This window comes from Myodes glareolus, chromosome 24 (assembly GCF_982192425.1).
Source record: "Myodes glareolus chromosome 24, mMyoGla1.1, whole genome shotgun sequence".
NCBI classification, from domain to species: Eukaryota; Metazoa; Chordata; class Mammalia; order Rodentia; family Cricetidae; genus Myodes; species Myodes glareolus.
In genome coordinates this window covers 17,172,652-17,191,139 of record NC_142049.1, presented here as the reverse complement: position 1 = coordinate 17,191,139, position 18,488 = coordinate 17,172,652, and the positions used below count along the sequence as shown (strand labels likewise).

Below are 18,488 nucleotides of genomic sequence, written 5' to 3'. Positions count from 1 at the left end.
AGAGGTGATACAGGTGTGGCCATCTCAGTGACCTCAGAGGGATTGTTCCCACTGGAAACACCATGCATTGTTGAATGTTTAATCCAGAACTGGAATCCAAACGGGATGGGAATCACAAGCCAGCAATCCAAGAGCTCTTCGGGATTCCTAAAGCAGGGAGACAGGGAGGCGTTCAATGCCATCCTGAGTTACAGAGTGAGACTTTGTCTCAAAACAAACGCAAAAATACGAAATCAGGACACCGAACAGGAAAAGTAGTAAGGCATGTGCCTAGACCAGGGAGGCCTTGGTTTCCATCCCAAGTACCACAGACAACCACCATCTCAGAATACATATGTGCCACTTAAAACAACACCAAAGAAAACTCTGATATAGCAATAATTTTTAATGCGGTACATCCACAGAAGATTGCCTGTTATAGAGGGGCAGCATAATTAAAGGCTTTAGAAATTGCCAGCTCTCCCAGATCTACATGAGAAAACTCTCAGCCCTAAATGGAAGAAACACAGCCTGAAATGACAAGAACAAAGACCATGTGGTATAAGCACAGGAGAGGGAGGGGGTCCCCAGAAGGTGGAGTCAGGGGCAGCAGTACCAAGGACCTTCTCTTTCACGTGTGTGATCTGCTGCCAGATCTACCGCCCAGAGAAAGGAGGGAGCGGTGGGCAGGGCTCTGGGGATCAAGCGATCTGACCCTATGTTCTTTCCTTCAGCCCTTGTATGTCACATGGTTAAGTCTGTTTATTCCTGAGCTAATCACTGGCAAGATGGTGGCCTACAGGCGCTCAGGAGATGGCATAAATAGTGAGAAGTCAGCCATAGCCATAGCCTAGACTTTCGAAAGAGGAGCAGGCAGCCAGCTGATTCCTGGGCGAGGAAGGGCCACCAGGAGAACACCAGACAGCTCTTTGTTAGGTGCACATGGGCACGGGATCTGCTGGAAGCTGTGGCACTTCCTACCATATGCAATTCAGTGAAGGAGATAATTCTGCACCTGGGAAATGCAGGTGCAGTGCAGAGTTCCCTCGCACGCCATAGAATTGCATTGTCGGTCCCAACTATTCTAAACCAGCTGGAGACCTGAGCAGGAATAACCCAAAATGCAAAGCAGCCTGCCACGGACAACCGAAGAGATTCATTCAGACTCCGGATGTGAAGAAGCCAGAGGCTAAACCTGCATAAACCTGGCACAAGGCGGGAGTGACTGATGAAGCATCACATTTTTCAGAGGAGTTATGACTATAATTATAATGGCAATTATAGTAATTAAGTTACAGAGAAGGAAATGCTGAAGCTGCTGCCGTAAAACTGTAGAATCCGGTGGTGTTAGGCATCTCTGGAGCTGTCAGTCCGAATTCATGACTTTACAAAGAAGTAACCTTTGCCCAACCCATACCACTGAGCAAGTGGTGATTTCATGTGTACCGCCAAAGCCCAATGTGGCACAGTCTAGTATGCCCGTCCCAGGGTTCCAGCTGTGGTCTTTATCACTGTCCTCAATTCAAAATAGCTGGTTCCACATATTAGGTCAAGAATTGAAATAATTTTTTGTGTGTGTGTGGTCAGGAAACGTAGGTTCTGTTAGGTGAGGCGGTGCACACCTGCAATCCCAGAACTGGGAGGATGGAGGCAAAAGGATCAGGAGTTTGGGGCCAGCCTCAGTTGAATATCAAGTTTGAGGTCAGCCTGGGCTATATAAAACCCAAGAAAGAAAGGGGGGGTTGAGGAGGAGAGGGAATTATGAGGCAAAATTATGAGGAAGGAAAGGAGAATAAAGAGGAAGAGATAGAAAGTGGCAGGGAAGGAAAGGAAAAGGAAGGAAGAGAGAAAGGAAAGAAGGAAGAAAGGAAGGGAGGGAGGGAGGAAAGAAGGAGGAAAGGAAGGGAGGAAGAGAGGGAGGGAGGAAAGAAGGAGGGAAGGAAGGAGGAGAAATCTGGATGCTTTGACAGTGTGATAGCCCTAAAAGACCATAAGGATCTGACCAGCAGGTTTTTATTACTTATACAGAAGTTCAAAGTTCAGGGAATAGCAAAGACCCTCCTGCCAATGAGCAGTGTGGGGACAGAGAAGCAGATATAAACACTGGAACATGTGATCCAGATAATCCCGTAGAAATAAAAAGAATATACTAAAAGTTAGGCTTGTATAACAGGATGTTTATCAGCGGCAGCAAGTCAGGCTGCTGAGACATCAAATAGAAGTCGGTTTGTTGACTCCATGGAGGCTCCAAACAACAATAGGTCAGAAATCTCCAGCTGACCTCTGAGAAACTCTCGATTCTCCTGTATATTCAGTTACAAAGAATTCCAGGGTGACGCAATTGGGAAACATGCAGGCCTCCAGGCAATTCTCCACATGGATGGAAAAACTGACTCTTGACTTAAATCATGTTTTAAGAGTAATCAAATGTATAGAACAACATTATGAAACTATTTTTTGGAGAAATACAAGAGACATGGTTGTGAGTTTTCCACTGGGAAAGATCACTCGGATGTAGGTTTAAGCCTACAGAAAGTATGGTGACTACATCAGGTGTTTTGGGGACCCAAGTGCAGTCTTGAGCGTTTCTAAGGGTGGGTGCATGTGCACACACACACGCACACACACACACACACACACTCACAACAATCAAGAAACCCCACATCCCTGGCTGATACACCTTAATTAGGAGGGCTGTGCTAATCATGGTCACACGTGCGTGCCCCTGTTCATCCCCGCTTCCCTATTTTTTGGCATCCTCAAATTCCAAAAAATGGATGAAGGTATAGAGCCCATTACAACAGAGGTCTGCCAAAGACCAGGGGTCATCATATCACACAGCAGGGGCCAAGGAGGGATCCCAACAGTATGGTGTATACATGAATGTCTAAAAGGAATAACTGACATGACCTAATAACTCATGTACATTTATATAGCAGCAGATGACAATAACTGAAGAAGATAGAGTTTCCTTTAGAAAGATAGCTGAAATTAGTGGTTTTTGAAAACACATATTTCATCAAAAATATCATGGTTGCTGGATGGTGGTGGCTTATGTCTTTAATCCCAGCACTCAGGAGGCAGAGACGGGCAGATCTCTGTGAGTTTGAGGCCAGCCTGGTCTACAGAGCAAGTTCCAGGACAGGCTCCAAAGCTACAGAGAAAACCTATCTCAAAAAAAAAAAACCATGGTTACAAATTACTTTTTGTTTATAGATATATCAACATATATGCATAATAGTATTGCTGGGAATCAAACCCAGGGCTTTGTACATGTTACACATATGTTCTACCACTGAGTTACATCCAAGCCTTCCTGTTTACAGTAGGGGAGAGAAAGGAAACAACCTAGAAGTTCATCATTAAGAAGTTAGTTATAACAAATTATTCTTATTACTTGCATATTCTGGATTACCATTCAAAAGAGAACATGGGGCTTCTGATCCTGGTACAAAAAGAAATGGATAAGAAGGTATAGTTGAGGAGCTGGAGAGATGGTTAGGTCCTTAAGAACACTTGTTGCCTTTGAAGAGGACCAGGATTTTATTTCCAGAACTCTCGTTGCAGATAAACATCTATACATAACTCAGTTCCAGGGGATCCAGTGCCCTATTCTAACCTCCATGGGCACCAGGCATACATGGTGCAAAGACACATATATGTGAGAAAAGCATACATGTAAAGTAAGAGAAAAAAAACTTTTTAAAAAAATGTAGTAAGCATTTTAAAATGATATATTGACCAGAGTAGGAAAAGCCAGGGAGGATACCACCCACGGTTTGTATAAACAAAGATGGGTGTTTATACACATGTGCTTGCCCAAGCATAGCCTATTACTGGAAGGAACCATAAGAAACTGAAGTGTGGCTGTATTTATGAAAGAGAATAGAGAAATCCAGAAAGAAAAAACACACACCTTGCAATGTTTGAACAAGTATATTTATGAATTCCCTAGATTGACCAAATACTGATATTCTCCAAAAATGGGATTTGGAATGAATGGTGGCTATGGGTATGTGCTCTATATAGTATACACTGTTAGGCTAAAGGTGACCATTGTCGGCTCCCAGCGTCTGGGGGTATCAACATTCAAGAGTGACCACACAGGTGGAAGGCAGGAGTGATGAGAAGGAGCCGTGGCACGGACCCGAGGCTCCACTGTGCAGGCAAGAGAGATGCAAAGTCTGAACTGCTATCTAAATAAGCGCACAAAAGCTTTGGCACCTCGTTGTTCATTTCAAAGCGGTGTGCTGAGAGCCAGGTTATCAGAGGGTCTTAGGCTCAGCGCTAAAAAAGCACCAGGAATTCCTGACATTCAGAGGGAGCAGACCAGAGAGGGCATCTCCTAGCACTGGAGAAGGACCCAGCCTGTGTTACTTGGGAGAAGGAGAAGAGGAAAGAGAGAGGGGAAAGAGAGGAAGGAAAGAGGGGAAAAAAAAGAAAGAAAAGAAATTGTCAACTAACCCACTACCAAAAAAATACATGTTCACAGAGAAAGAATGTGAATTTTAGAATCAGTCAGGTGTTATTTCGCCACAAATTTTGACACGGAAGTGAGAAATTGAATTAAACAATTACTTTTTAGTTAAAAAAAAAAAGGAAGGAAGGAAGAAACAAAGAAAGGAAGGAAGGAAGGAAGGAAGGAAGAAAAGAAAGCCATGAAATAAAAATCGACCGCTACTCTGGTGCCCCTTAAAAACTGCCTGTGATGGCCAAGCCCCCAAAGGATGCTTTAGAAATGATGTGTGCAGCATCATCGTGGGGATGTAGCTCAGGCTTCCAAGGAGCCAATCTGACGGAGAGGCCCACTTAGAAGTGTGGTTTCTGTTTCCTTGGTGAGAGGCGAACCTTCCATGGGGTGGCGCCGGGGCGAGCAGGGACGCAGGTCGCTCAGCTCTTCTTGCGCAGCTGGTTGTACTGTGCACGGCCCAGGATGGGCTCCATGACGCTGGGCCGGAAGAAGCTGTCGCTGACCCTGCGCGCAGGCTTCTCCCTGGGCATGGCCAGGAAGCCGGGACGCGCCGACGACTCCACCCTGTCGTCCAGACCCGGGCAGGAGGGCGCGCTGAGCCCCCGCACGCTGCGCAAGCCACCCCGAGGCTGACCCGGACGCTGCGCGGACTCCGGACTGGCTGGCCGCGCCCCGGACCCCTTGCGCTCGACCTCTGCTGGCGGATTATCGATGTCTCTGAATTCGCTCTCGGGCTCCATCAGGGACAGCCTGGGAAGCTGACAGCCGGGCATTCTTGTTAGGGATCCCTCTCCTTGGAGTCATGCCCCTTTCTATATCTTTTAGCCTAGTTCCCCCCACCAGGGGGCATCCATCACAAGGGCACAGACTGGGGTGCAAGCCATCAAGATGGAGGGGGGGGGATCCGAGAGACCCCTGAGGTTCTAAGGACTCTGGTCGCCTCTAGTAGTGGGAGGAGTCCCCTCCTTGAAGCTGATTGAGTAACCTTTCCCCTGGCCAGCTCTAGGGGCACCTCCCCTTTCACCAAGCTCTACTTCAGCCTGCTCTCCCTACTCAACCTTTGGAGAGGGTGTCAGGGATTCCCAAAAAGATGATATTAGTCTTGGTTTCTCCGCTCCCCCCCCACCCCGCCCCGCGCTGCTGTTGATAGAGCTGACCTAGGGCCCGCTACTCTCCCTAGAATGCTCAGCCTACTGCACAGGTTGTCCTGAAAGCTTACGGCCAGGCCCTTCCTCTGGAGCTAAAGGGGCGGTCTGAGCCTCTAGGGACTCAAACCAATGACTCCATCATCAAAAGAGAGGCACAATGTAGGGGAGAGATCTGAGGCCAGGGCTATGAACGTCTGTGCTCTGGACTGGCAAAGATCAGTCTGTAAGAAGGTTCTGAGTACTGAAGATTGGAGAAGGGTCTCCACGGGGCTGGAAGAAGCGGGAGCGGGGGTGTCCTACATCTCCTTCAACCAAATCTGCCTTGGGAGAAGGTGGCCCTGGGGTGGGACTCACCGGCACATAGTGTACCACAGTGTCTACCACGTTATCGGTAACACCCTTCAGGGCATCGGATAGGGACATGGCCCTCCCTTTGGTGGAGGAGACAGCCTGGGCTGGTGTGAGGTGCAGGATCCTTCCCACCGTGCCCAGCACAGCCGCAGGTGCCCATGTCACTGCTGAGATGGTGTTCCGGAGAGTCTTCTGCACGGTGTGTACCACCCCACCCAGGAGGCCTCTCGCGTTGGGCAGGGCTGTTACCTGCAGGCCAGAGAACCATTAGCCCCTGTCCTGCATCAACTCCTCTGATCCTTTCCCTAACCACCAGCCCAGAGCTAGAGGAGAGAGAGAGAGAGAGAGAGAGAGAGAGAGAGAGAGAGAGAGAGAGGCTCTGTCCCTAGCTGTGGGTAGTGTGACCTTGGGCATGTCACTTCCTGTCACTTCCTCTCTCTGACCCCCCCCCCCAGACTTTTCATCTGCAAAATGGAGCAGCAATCCCCCCGCCCTGCCTACTTTTCTGGGTGTGGTGGAGCCCGCTGAGTGACACAGTGATGCTTAGTTGGCTGTGGATTGGGGGTGACCTGGGGACAGAGTCCTTTATTTTACTCAGCTTCTCTGCTTCTCAGCCCCACCCACGGGCTGTGCGGCCTCAGGCGCTCAGTCCCCTCATCACCTCTCCAAGCCCGTTCTCTTCAGCCTCTGACCCCTCTTCTTCCTCCTCGTCTGTCTCCTCTCCCTCGCTGTCCGTCTGGTCGTCATGGCTCTCATCCTGGGAGGCTGCTAAGTTGTGCAGCCAGGGCACCCGCACCTCACTCTGCCGCCGCGGGGACACCACCTGCAGGGCTGCTGACGCACCCCACTGGGCCAGGCTGCTCTGCGGGAGAATGGCCAGCAGACAGATGGCTCAGTGGACCCCCTAGGCTGGAAGGCTTTGTCAAAGGAGCAGGGACAGGGGTGGTGAGCAGGGTCTGGCCCCACAGGGTTTTGAGTTTATTTATCTATTTCATTTTATGTGTACCACCTGTGTGCCTGGTGCCCACAGGGGTCAAAAGAGAGCATCAGATTCCCCTGAACTACAGTTCTGGGTGGCTGTGAGCCACCATGTGGGTGCTGGGAATTGAACCTGGGTCCTCTGCAGCAAGAACAAGTGTCTTAACCGCTGAGCCATCTAGCTAACCTCTTCCCCAGCATCTTAATTAGCAATAGCTTATCACCGAAGGCATCCATTGTTAGCATAGAACTCTGTGACTTTCTAAGCACACAATATGTAACCATAACAGATAAAGATAAAGACTATTTCAACATCCCAAAAGATTCTTGTCAGTCTCTTCCATCTGTATTCCCGAGTCTGTGGTCCAAACCCTCTAACTTTACAGTCACACATTCATTTTGGCTATTCTCTTTTCTTTTTAATGTTGAGATGGAATCCGAAGCCCTTCTATTCAAAGCTTGAGTTTGTAGCCCCAACCTCAGTTCATATATACATATTTTGAGACAAGGTCTCACTATGTAACCCTGGCTGGCAGGAACTCACCATGTAGACCTGGCTGGCCTTCAACCTGCAGGGATCCTCCTGTCTTGCTTCTCAAGAGCCCCAGCCCCTGAGAGCTGTCTTTTGACCTCAGGATGGGTGCCATCCCCACCATACCAACATAGCATGCATCCATCCCTATCCCAGAAGGGGTAGGGGGCTACGCACAGAGTAATAAGTAAAACCGAATGTGAAAAAGACTACCACTCACAGCCAGGTGTGATGGGAAACACCTGTAATCCCAACACTTGGAAGGTCAAGGCAGGAAGACAGCCACAAAATAAGGGCTAACCTGGGCTACAGAATAAAACCCATCTCAAAAAATTAGTCAATTAAAGCTTAAAAAATAAAGTAATAAAGACCTTTCACACAACTGAAAAGAGGTCACTGCCTGCTGACTCCTGAGATTTCTCCTCTTGCGACTCTGTGGGTGTGTGGCCTCCAGTGAGCTAGCAAGGGCTCTACCACTGAGCTGCAGCCCTGTCCAGACCCCACCTCCATGTTCTCTGTGCTGTTTTACTTGTCTCTGGTTTTCTGTTTATTTTTGTTGGAGGGTCTTGTCTTGTTGTCTTCTGAAATGGAGTCTGAATACAGCTCTGGATAGTCTGGAACTCACTCTGTCAACAAGGCTGGTCTCACACTTGAAGAAATCCTCCCACTTCTGCCTCCCAAGTGTGGAGATTATTAGCATGCACTTATGTGCCTGACTTGAATACTTTTTCTCCTTTTTTTCTTTCATTTTTTACCTCTTTGTTTCCCACTAAGTTTCTTATTTCCAAAAACTGCAGCCTAACTGCATCAAGATGAATGGAGATGCAGCTTGGCCTGGGTGTGGTGGTGAGGAAGGTGGCCCGGGCACTTTGGGTCATGAAAACTGGGAGTCAGGGAGACTTCTAGAGAGGACAGGGGAGACAGAAGAAGATGGATCAGGACCACCCCTCAATTTGTGGCCTGGGCAATTAGACCAACATCCTATTTATTTATTTGTTTGCTTGCTTGCTCGTTTGTTTGTTTGTTAAGACAGGGTTTCTCTCTGTAACAGCCCCAGCTGTCCTGGAACTAGTTCTGTAGACCAGGCTGGCCTTGAACTCGCAGAGACCCGCAAGCCTCTGCCACCCAAGTGCTGGGATTAAAGGCGTGCACCACCACTCTCTTAAGATCCCCGTCTTTACGTCTAAGGTTCCAGCCCAGCTTGAAGGATGTTTCCAGGACAGAGGGACCAGGAAACCCACCGAGCAGGGCCAGGCAGAGTCTGAGCAGACACTCACCAGAGGTGCCACGCCCGGGATCCACATGGCCAGAGAGTGGCCCTGCTTCAGGGCCCAGGCAGTGGTCTGCATGGTGTGTCGTGAAAGAGTGTTGGCCAGGGTGCTGACCCTCCTCACGAGGCTTGGTTTGGCCTTGGGAGTCTTCGGGTCCCTCTGCCGTCCAGAAGTGGGGGCTAGATAAAAGATATAGAAGAAAACAGATCAAAAATGGATGGAGGGACCTTGACTCAGCCAGTAGTCAAGAGCGATTGTCACTCCTGTAGAGGACTTGAGTTCAGTTCCCAGCACCAATATGGTAGCTCATGGGCATCTGTTACTCCAGTTCCCGAGGATCCAGTGTCCTCCTCTGGCTCTTGCAGACCATAGTCACACACATGGTGCACACACATACATGCAATCAAAACACTCAAACACATACATTTTTGAAAGACTAGAAAATGGCCTCAGGGTGGTGCATTGGCCTGGAAGGGGGTTGCCTTACTTCAACCATGACCCCCAACCATGACCCCACTGGTGTTAGCCAATGTCAGCTCCCTGTCCCTCTTATATCTAGGATGGAAGGAGCAAAGGACCGAGCACCTCTAGAGATTCCGAGGGGACATTCCCTATTCCAGAGCAAGGCCGATAAGACTTGGGGTCCCCCACTGATCCTCAGGTTCTGAGTGCACAGCGGGCTCCCAGGGCAGCCAGCCAGTCTGAAGGGCAGTTACCTGATTCCTCCTTGGCTGGTGGCAGAAGGAACTCGACCACCTTCTCAATGCCGCCCAGAGCCAGGTCAGCCCCTCCAGAAGCCAATCGGCCCACTCGGGTGTTGGCGGCATATTCCACGGTCTCTTTAGCCACCCCCAAGGCAAGCTCGCAGCTGGCCAGGACCTTGTCCGATGTGCTTGCGATGGGCACGCTGATGCTGTTCCTGGCGCTTCGAAGGCGGGTAGAGATGGTGCCTTTCAGTTCAGAGGCGAGCTGGGGAGTGTGGGGGAGACAGTCAGCTGTGTGGATTTCCTCACCGGCCCTGAGCCCAGGTCTCTGGAGGGCCCCATTTAAAGACCCAGGCATACTAGACATGGCAACGCACACTTGTAATACAAGGGCTGGAGGCTGAGACAGGAGGATCACGATGAGTTTGGTGCTATCGTCGGCTACAAAGCAAGTTCAAGGCCAGCCTGGGCTACAGTGTAAGACCATGTCTAAAAATTGAAAAATTAAAAATTAAAAAAAAATGGATCCGGGAACCAGCAGAAATATGTGGCTATGTGGGAAAGAAAAAGGTCACCTTGACTGTGCCGGTCACCTGGGTCTCCTGGCTTCTTCATATTGCATGAAGATCCATTCTGTAGCCCCAAAAGTTTCCCTGGTGGTTCCAGTCCCGATAACCTCATTCACATAAAGCACCCCATCTTCCAAAGGCGCACCTCCCTCTTCTGTCTTTCCCTCAGCACACAGTTCACACTGATTGACAGATATGGCAAGCTTTATGCTGGAGTAACTTGCCTTCTTCCATCTGAGACCCCGGGAGCTCCTCTGTGGCTTGGTCTAGGGCACTAGAGAGGAGGTGACCAGCAGGCCTGCCCCTGGTGGCCTCTACCTCAGGCTGGGTTTACTCATCAGCACAATGAGGGCAGCAAGCCCCATCCTCAAGGATGACCTGAGAGGGCTCTATGAAGGTCACACTGCGACTGTTGACAAGGACAGGACATAGGGCACGGGGCTTAGGGGAGATTTGTAGGACAGGCTGGTGGTTGGTCAGTAAAATAGATGAGGCCATAGGCATTATTGAAGCCAGTACTGGATAGGATTAGATAAAGACGTGGCCCGGGGGGAGTGACTTATTTCATCTCACGGTCTATAGAGAGTTGGATCTCAAGGCCAGGTATGTGACCCCGAGGTTCCAGTGAGTGGACTTGGCAATTTGATACTTGCTGTCGCCACAGAGTTCTGTGCCAAACCCTTAGAGTTCCAGATCCCACGGCCATAGTATCAGAAGGCTGTGCAATTATGGAAGGGACCACACAGGGGTTAACCCTTTCTCCCCCTTGAGGACCCTGAAAGTGTCTGTCTGAGCTTGCCCGAGGCATATACCTGCTATCCCAGACACCCCGACTCTACCGGACCCCACAGAAAGAGGAAGAGGGGTCTCCCTCTGCCAAAGAGGGTGCTCACCCCGTGAACACAGAAAGTTACACAGCTGGGGCGTTGGCTGCTCTCCTTCCTGAGAGGAGGTCACAATGGAGTATACGGAGCACCACGAAAGAGGGAGGACTCACCTTTTCCGGAGGGTATTGAAGGGCTGGAATCTTTTCCTCCAGGTGGTCCAGGCCTCTGCAGGCCAACTCATTGGCAGCTGTGACTGAAAGGGAAAGGCTGTGTTGGGATGATCTCTGCCCCCTCCCCAGGAAAAAACAGTGGCCTCTCTCTCAAAGGAAGTACATTGGGGCCCTCAGATCCCAGCTCTGCTGCTTCCAGGTCATCTGGACTCTGCTGTATTTAGTACCCATGTACTTATGGCTCCTTGAGAGCAGGTTCATTTTGGACTCAGTAAGACCTACACCTGCTCAGCATGTGGTCCGAGTCTCATCTGTCTGAAGACCAGGTAAGGCTCATCACATGGCCCATGTTCTTTACTTCTAGGACCCTGGACAGCAGCTCTCTGCTGCCCCCTCCTGTCAGGAGCCAGAACCATCAGCCTCTGTGTTTGCAAAGCGTGAATGGATGAGCAGGTTAGGAGTGCGCAGAGCAGGAGTCTCTCCCTCCTCCCAGACTTCCTGTTCAGTGCTCTGGAAGGCTGTGAGGAAGTGAGAGAATCCATGTGGGAGTGAGGCAGGTGACACTGGTCCCCTTGGCCTTGGCCTCAGGGGGACGAGGCCTGGGCTTGCCGAGTCCTGGGGATGATACATACAGCCACGGTCAGAGCAGTTCCAGACTGTCCCTAGACCCCGATTTAACCCCCAGCTGTCAAGATGGCTGCAGCTGAAAGGAGCCACGGGGAAGAGAACGAAGTTGCCCTAGCGGAGTGGGACAAGCTCTGGAATGCAGATGTTTCCAGGGGCAGACTGCCCATGGTCTGCTGAGGACGCAGCCTCTATGGTCAAGGTCACCGATGGCACGGGTTTAAAGAGTGTTTATAGATACTTTTTCATATTTGTCTGAAACAGCAAAGAGCCCAGATGACTTTGGCTGCCTTCAGATGGGACAGAATGAGGGTATCCATGAGGGCTAGACTAGAGTCTGTGGTATTTATCACCACCACCACCATCATCCTTACCATCATCATCATCATCATCATCGTTATCACCACCATCATCACCACCATCATCACCATCACCACCACCACCACCACCACCACCACCGTCATCACCATCATCATCATCATCATCACCATCGTTATCACCACCATCATCACCATCACCACCACCACCACCACCACCACCACCACCATCATCACCATCACCATCATCACCATCATCATCATCATCATCATCACCTTCATGAGGTGAATGCGTTTTTCTTGGAGAACTTTATACACAAATAGAATCCATTTTCTCACTCATCCCCACATCTTCTCTTATCTCTCTCCCACCCTTGCCATCCCCCAGAAACATGAGAAACATGTGTCTGTTTCTCACATTCCTCATCGTTTTGTTTTGTTCTGTGGCCCACTGAATGTAACCAGGGCCGTCTATCTGACCGTGAACCTGAAATCGAGCCTTTAAGTCTTCTTTGCCTGGTTGCTGGGTAGAATTCTCACCCCCAAATCTCTTAGGACGATAGAAGATGCTAGGCTTCATGGTGCTGCCGAGATTTCCCTCAGCCCTGTGAAGAGCTGAGTCTTAGAGGCCGTATTTTCTGATGGAGGCAGGATGGTGGAGACAGGGTGAGCCTTGTTTCTGCCCCCAGAACCCTGCCTGGTAACTCTCTACTGCCCCACCTGGTGGGAGCCAGTATCAGCAGCAATGGGGTGAATGGGCCTTTTTGCTTGGTGTCCTTGTGCACTGGTAGGGCGGCTTTCATGGATATTGCTCCTTCTGCTGTATTTGGAGTCGGGTTGGCTAGCTGTCCTGCCACAGGCTCCCCTCTCACCGCTGCTCACATAGTTCTACCCATCTTTCCCCTTGAAAATTCTTTGTCACTGTTAACCTAGGATGCCCTAGACCAGACTACAGTTGAGGCATGTGTAGAAACAAAGAGATCTGCATCTGTGCCTCTATCTCTGCAGACAAAAAGACCAGGAAGTTGTTCAAGGAGGTGGACAGACAAGTTGTGAGATGATCAGACAGACTGACAAGCAGACGGGCAGACAGGCAATGATTATCAGTGGGCGGGCAGGCTGCTGCCAGGTTCAGTGAGAACTCACACTGGGTGGACAGCCGGCGGACCACCGGCTCCATGCCCCAGGCAGCCAGATTGCTGGCACCCTGGACACCCTTCTCATAGGCATTGCACACAGAGGCCACCAGGGGGTGGGCTTCTTTGGTGCTGTTGTAGGTCTTCTGGACGCATTCGCAAGTGCCGCTCACCACAGGCAGCTGCAGGACTCTGTGGAGAACATTCTCCTGCTCCTGTGAGGAAAAAAAAAAGAGTCAGAGCCTACCACCCCCCACTCAACCTCCCTGTAAGCTGAGCCTAGCTAGGGTCATACATGGCGTTGGTGAGGCCAGCCCAGTTCTAAGGAAAGCAAGGTGTTTCTAAATCACTCAGTCATGGGACCATAAGGGAGCCCTCAGGGAAAATGAAAACCTGTCTGTAATGTCTTCCTGGTCACTACCTAGACTCTGGAGAACTCTTGAGGCGGTCTGTGTTCTCTGGGGACCAAACCAAATCCCATCCCCCTCCCAGCTCACCCCTCTTAGACTGACTCTCAAGTTAATGTATCTGCTGAGGGTTTTAGTGCCCCGTCAACTGGTAGCTTCATCTAAACACTTTCATGGTGTTTCTGAGATCCGGGCCCTGGTCTACAAGTCCTGGACCACTGCCGAATAGGCTGGCTGTCCCTCCCACACCCTTTTCTGCTCACTCTCACTCCCTCTGTGAGACAGCGCCTCAAGTAGCCCTGGCTGGCCTTGAACTCAATACTTGGCTAAGGATGACCTTGAACTACTGATGTTTTGACTCCACCTCCCAAGTGCTGGGATTATAAACTTGTCACCTTGACCAGCTTTTGGCTCTCCTCCATCATGGTTCTGTCTGTCCTTGGGCTGTCCCTACATACATCACCCTGCTATGATTATGTGTGTATGCCTCCTTTCTTCCAGGAGAATGTCCTCTCTTTCCCAGTGTGAAAACTTGACCCTAGAGACATGAGCCATACATGGAGCTGTGCCTTGTGGAAAGTATAGGTTCTTCTTTACTTTTTGTTTGCTTATTGTTTTTATTGAGCTATGTATTTTCCTTTACCCCCTCCCTTTCTCCCTCCTCCTCTTCTACCATGATCCCCACGCTCCCAATTTATTCAGGAGATCTTGTCTTTTTCTACTTCCCTTGTAGATTAGATCCATGTATGTCTCTCTCTAAGGTCCTCTTTGTTGTCTGGTTTCTCTGGGGTTGTGAATTGTAGGCTGGTTTTTCTTTGTTTTATGTCTAAAAGCCACTTATGAGTGAGTACATATTATATTTGTCTTTCTGGGTCTGGGTTACCTCACTCAATTTGTTTTCTAGATCTATCCATTTGCTTTTTTTGTTTTTTGAGATAGGGTTTCACTGTGTAGCCCTGCCTGTCCTGGAACTCCTGGAACTAATTGTTTGTTTGTTTGTTTTTTGTTTTGACAAAGTTTCTCTGTAGCTTTGTAGCCTGTCCTGGAACTAGCTCTTGTAGACCAGGCTGGCCTAAGACTCATAGAGCTCTGCCTGCCTCTGCCTCCCAGTGTTGGGATTAATGGAGAGTACCACCACTGCCCGTGGGCTCTTCTAGACTACACAGACTAGCAGATTTGGGGCCTCCTGGGGCTCCTCAGCAAGAATCCTTTCCAGAAAGTCTCACTAGACTTGTATTTGGCTATCTCCTTGGGTGGGCTTGATGCCTTCACAGAGCGGCTGGTGCCCTTGTTGGGTAACTTTGCTGAGCTGAAGCCTGCCTCCACACCCCACCCCTGCCCCGCTGGAGCAACCCTAAACAAATCTACTTCACCTTTTGTGTGTCAGCCCATCACATACATCCAGTTAGTGACACCCTATAAAGGTCCCTATTCCATAGGCAACAGTTACACATCCTATCTTAGTTTATAAATGGGTCACACGATGTTCTTGTGACCCTTTCCTCCTGATGCTCTAGAATTGACACAACCTTTCTTAAAATACAACACTCCATTTTTAAGTTTAAAGTTTGAGCCTTTGGGGTGCACTGTGGTCCTCTCTTCTTATTGGGATGTCTTACTCTTACCAAAGCATTTTGCTTTGTCAGCAGTTACATAATTAAGCTTTAGAGAGTAGAAAAAGTCCAATCTTAGAGCGAAGGAATGAGTCTGGTCGCGTGGTAGGAAGCGACCTTTACTAAAGGTCATTATGCTCTGGGACACTGGTCAGGGTGCCTTGATCTCAAACCTAACAGTCATTTGCTGTTTCAAGTATTTGAGATTCAGAGATAAGACATGACTTACCCAAGATCACACAGATAGCAAGTAGCAAAGCCAGGAAGTCAGTCAGGTTTGATTTGATTTTGTGTGTGTTTGTGTGTGTGTGTGTGTGTGTGTGTGTTTCTGAGACAGGGTATCACTGGGTGTGATGGGACATGTCATTGATCCTAGCACAAGGAGGCAGAGTTAGGCAGATCTTTGTGAGTTCAAGGCCATCCTAGTCTACAAAGTGACTTTCAGGACAGCCAGAACTGCTGCAAAGAGAGCCCCAGTCTCAAAAAAAAAGATAGTGTCTCATCTAGTCCAGACTGACCTTAAACTCACTATATAACCAGCACTTGATTCTCCTGCCTCTACCTCCCAAATTCTGAGATTAGAAGCATGTTCACTATATTGGACTGTTTCCAAGTCAGGTTTGAAATGAACTCTATGGAATTTGCTTCCAAATAAATTAAGATAAAATAAATTAATGATTGGGTGAGGATGAGGCAGATTGGTCACGGATTCATGGTCTCTGCAATAAGTCAAAACTACTTGGGACCTTGTATTCTTTTGCCTAGTCTTGTGAATGTTAAGAATTGTCCACTCAAAAAGTGGTACAAGCCAACTGTCCAGGGCTGACCCCTCTGCTCCAGCTCTGTCTCACTTTAGATGCACCCTGTGACAGGCTCTGCTTGCAGGGGATCAAGTTAGCAGAACCATCAAGGAGAACGGTTTGGGCTCTGGCACAAAAAAGCCACAGTATTTTATCCTGCCGGTGAGTCAGATATCAGAAGGAGAAAGGGGTTTGGAGAAGGTGAGGAAACACTCTCTTTAACGTTTTGGACAGCACTTTCAAGTTTTGTACAAAGTTAAAGGAGAAACGGGCTGGGCGTGGAAGAAACCACTAACTTAAAAAAAAAAAAACACTAACTTAGCATTTCACCCGTTTTGCGACCCATTTTCACCCGTTACAGTTTAGTACAAAACAAGGCAGTTATCCCCAGAATGGAGGTTCAGTAAAGGCTAATTAGGGATGAGTTTAGTCTCCGACAGGGTCATAACTCTGAATGTCACTAACTATCTGAACTGTACCCAAATCAGAGAGGTTTTAGCAAAACGTATCAAGGACATAGAAAAGTCTCAGAATTATTTAAAATCACGGTGAAAACCAGGCCAGAGATGAATGATGGCCACACTGAGTGTTCCGTTTATTCCCACGCATGGCAGCACAGGCAGTGAGGGCATTGCAGAGTCATAGAATGCATGGGTTCCAAATGGCATGCATATCTTCCTGAGTGGTGCCCTTTTGCCTTGGGCATGGTGAGTTCTTGCCCCATCTCTCCTTAACCCCCAGCCAACACTCCTATCCTTTTCACCGAGGCTCTTAGACCTTCGTAGGCATCGTCTCTTTTCCCCAGTTCCCCCAAACACCCCTGCTAACGGTGACAAGGGCAGAAATAGTTGAGAGAAAGTCTCAACTAGTCGGGAACCCCCGACTTGAGACCCCTGGCTCTCCCAATCTGCGCTCTCCTCCTTCCTTGGCTGTCCATTCCCCGTCTCACATGAGGCCAGGCTACTCACAGGGAGGTCTCCATCCAGCAGGGTCGGGCCCTTGTTCATTGCCATCCTTACTCTTCAGGCTGCAAGGCAGAGTCCCAGGTCCATCAGAAGCCCACAGGCTTGCAGTCCGCGGGGCGACTCCCGACCTCCCCCAGCCACCCGCCAGCTATCCGGGACCTCAGCTGCCCTAGGTTGAAGGATGAATGTCCCATACAAGAGGCCACTCGTTGGAGTCCCAACACAATGAGTCTCCTATGTCTCCAAAGTCTGCTCAAAATTGATGTCTGATTTTTTTTTTAAGGGCTCAAGATAAAAGAAATTGTAGGTAATTATATACAGATAAGGAGAGAATGAGAGAAGGATAAAGTCTGGGGCTCTTAAACCAGAGTCCCAAAGAGACTAAAGAATGAGTGTCAGGTAGAGTCTAGTCCTTTCTCCATGATAAAATTCTAGTTAATTACCATTTCCCTCTCGTGCCAGCTAGGTAAGCCTCCCAAAGAACTGTCTTCTGGGGAAGCCCATGGCCACTCTGCTCTGGTCTTTTCCTCAATGGTCTCTCTGCAGAGCACTGCGCCCCTTCGGAATTTTCCCATCTGCTTCTTCTCCCAGCCCCTTCCCCTTTAACACCCAGAAAGCAGCAGGGTAAGGCAGACACCCGAGAACCCCCACACTCACTGCAGCGGCTGGCCACCTCAGTCTCAGAAGACCCAGCTGCGGAAAGTCTCCACAGAAGCACCTCCAGCCACTCCAGGGAATCTTGGGCAATGCCTCTCAGACCTCCCAATTGGAGGAGGGCAAGGAAGAAGAGAAAGCTGGGCCGGCCCGTTGCCATAGCTGTCTGACCCAGGATGTCCCCTGGGTTCATCCTAGCTTCTATGGGGGACGCTTAGCCAATGACAAGGTTGCTCACAGAGCTGACGGAGCCCTGTGCCAGAGCCCCGAGACAGTAGTTCCAGAATATTTCTGGCTTTCAATGGACAAAAATTGCTTTCCATAAAGAAGACACTAATATTTGTGCCATTAAACCCCTAAGATCAAAGTTCCATGCTATTCTGTCCCTGTCCCCAATCTTTGGTCCCTTCCCCCGAATGTTTCTATGGACCAGTACTCCCATAGAGTTTCTCCCATCCTTTGCTATTTGCTAGCAAGGATGACTGTTGAACAGCATGATTCAAACCCACACAGGGATGGGGTTCAGTTTACTCTATCAGTCTATGACTATCAAGATAATTTCCCAGAAAAGAAGCCAAGATAGAGCTGAGTCCTCAGTAATCTGGGCTCTGAGAGAACAGTTTTAACCTCTGTCAATCTCGAAAGCTAAAGAAAACATTTTGAAGCTGGTTGTACATGCCGGTAATCCCAGCACTCAGGATGCTGAGGCAGGATTGATAATTTGAAGGCAACCTGAGCTACAGAGCAAGAGCTCAGTTCAAAAAACTAGAGGCTGGGGGCGGAGCTCAGTGGCAGAGTACTTGCCTAGTGTTGAAGACCCTGGATTTGATCTTCTTCACTGAGGAAAGGGGGCGGGGTGAAGCTTTACCTAGCCCAAGATACGGCCAAAACAGGAAGAAGGAGAATCATTGTTCACCTAAGTCTGGAGAAGTGATGGTGTTGAGTTTGGATTTGTTTTGTTTTGTTTTGCCA

At 49.3% G+C, this 18,488-nt stretch overlaps 1 protein-coding gene across 2 annotated transcripts; it reads right to left on the bottom strand.

Moving 5' to 3' along the window:
• Window positions 1-3,896: 3,896 nt before the first annotated feature.
• Plin1 (perilipin 1) lies at window positions 3,897-17,695 on the bottom strand. 2 transcript variants are annotated; one of them, XM_087901322.1, is made up of 9 exons: window positions 17,520-17,695; window positions 16,866-16,924; window positions 13,088-13,292; window positions 11,001-11,083; window positions 9,447-9,699; window positions 8,737-8,909; window positions 6,611-6,811; window positions 5,953-6,198; window positions 3,897-5,208 (listed from the first exon to the last, which is right to left on the bottom strand). In XM_087901322.1, the coding sequence occupies exons 2-9, from the start codon at window positions 16,908-16,910 to the stop codon at window positions 4,870-4,872; spliced, it is 1,545 nt and encodes a 514-aa protein (XP_087757448.1). In that variant the 5' UTR covers window positions 16,911-16,924; window positions 17,520-17,695; the 3' UTR covers window positions 3,897-4,869. The 2 variants fall into 2 exon arrangements, with proteins under 2 accessions (XP_087757448.1, XP_087757449.1); XM_087901323.1 differs by lacking the exon at window positions 17,520-17,695 and adding an exon at window positions 17,306-17,435.
• Between the last annotated feature and the right edge of the window lie 793 nt (window positions 17,696-18,488).

Coding starts and splice junctions, on each gene's coding strand:
- Plin1 (XM_087901322.1), bottom strand. CDS start 16,910: ATGGCAATGAACAAGGGCCCGACCCTGCTGGATGGAGACCTCCCT. Junction 13,293..16,865: donor TGCTGGATGGAGACCTCCCT/GTGAGTAGCCTG, acceptor TTTTCCTCACAG/GAGCAGGAGAATGTTCTCCA. Junction 5,209..5,952: donor CTGTGGTACACTATGTGCCG/GTGAGTCCCACC, acceptor CCCGGCTGTCAG/CTTCCCAGGCTGTCCCTGAT.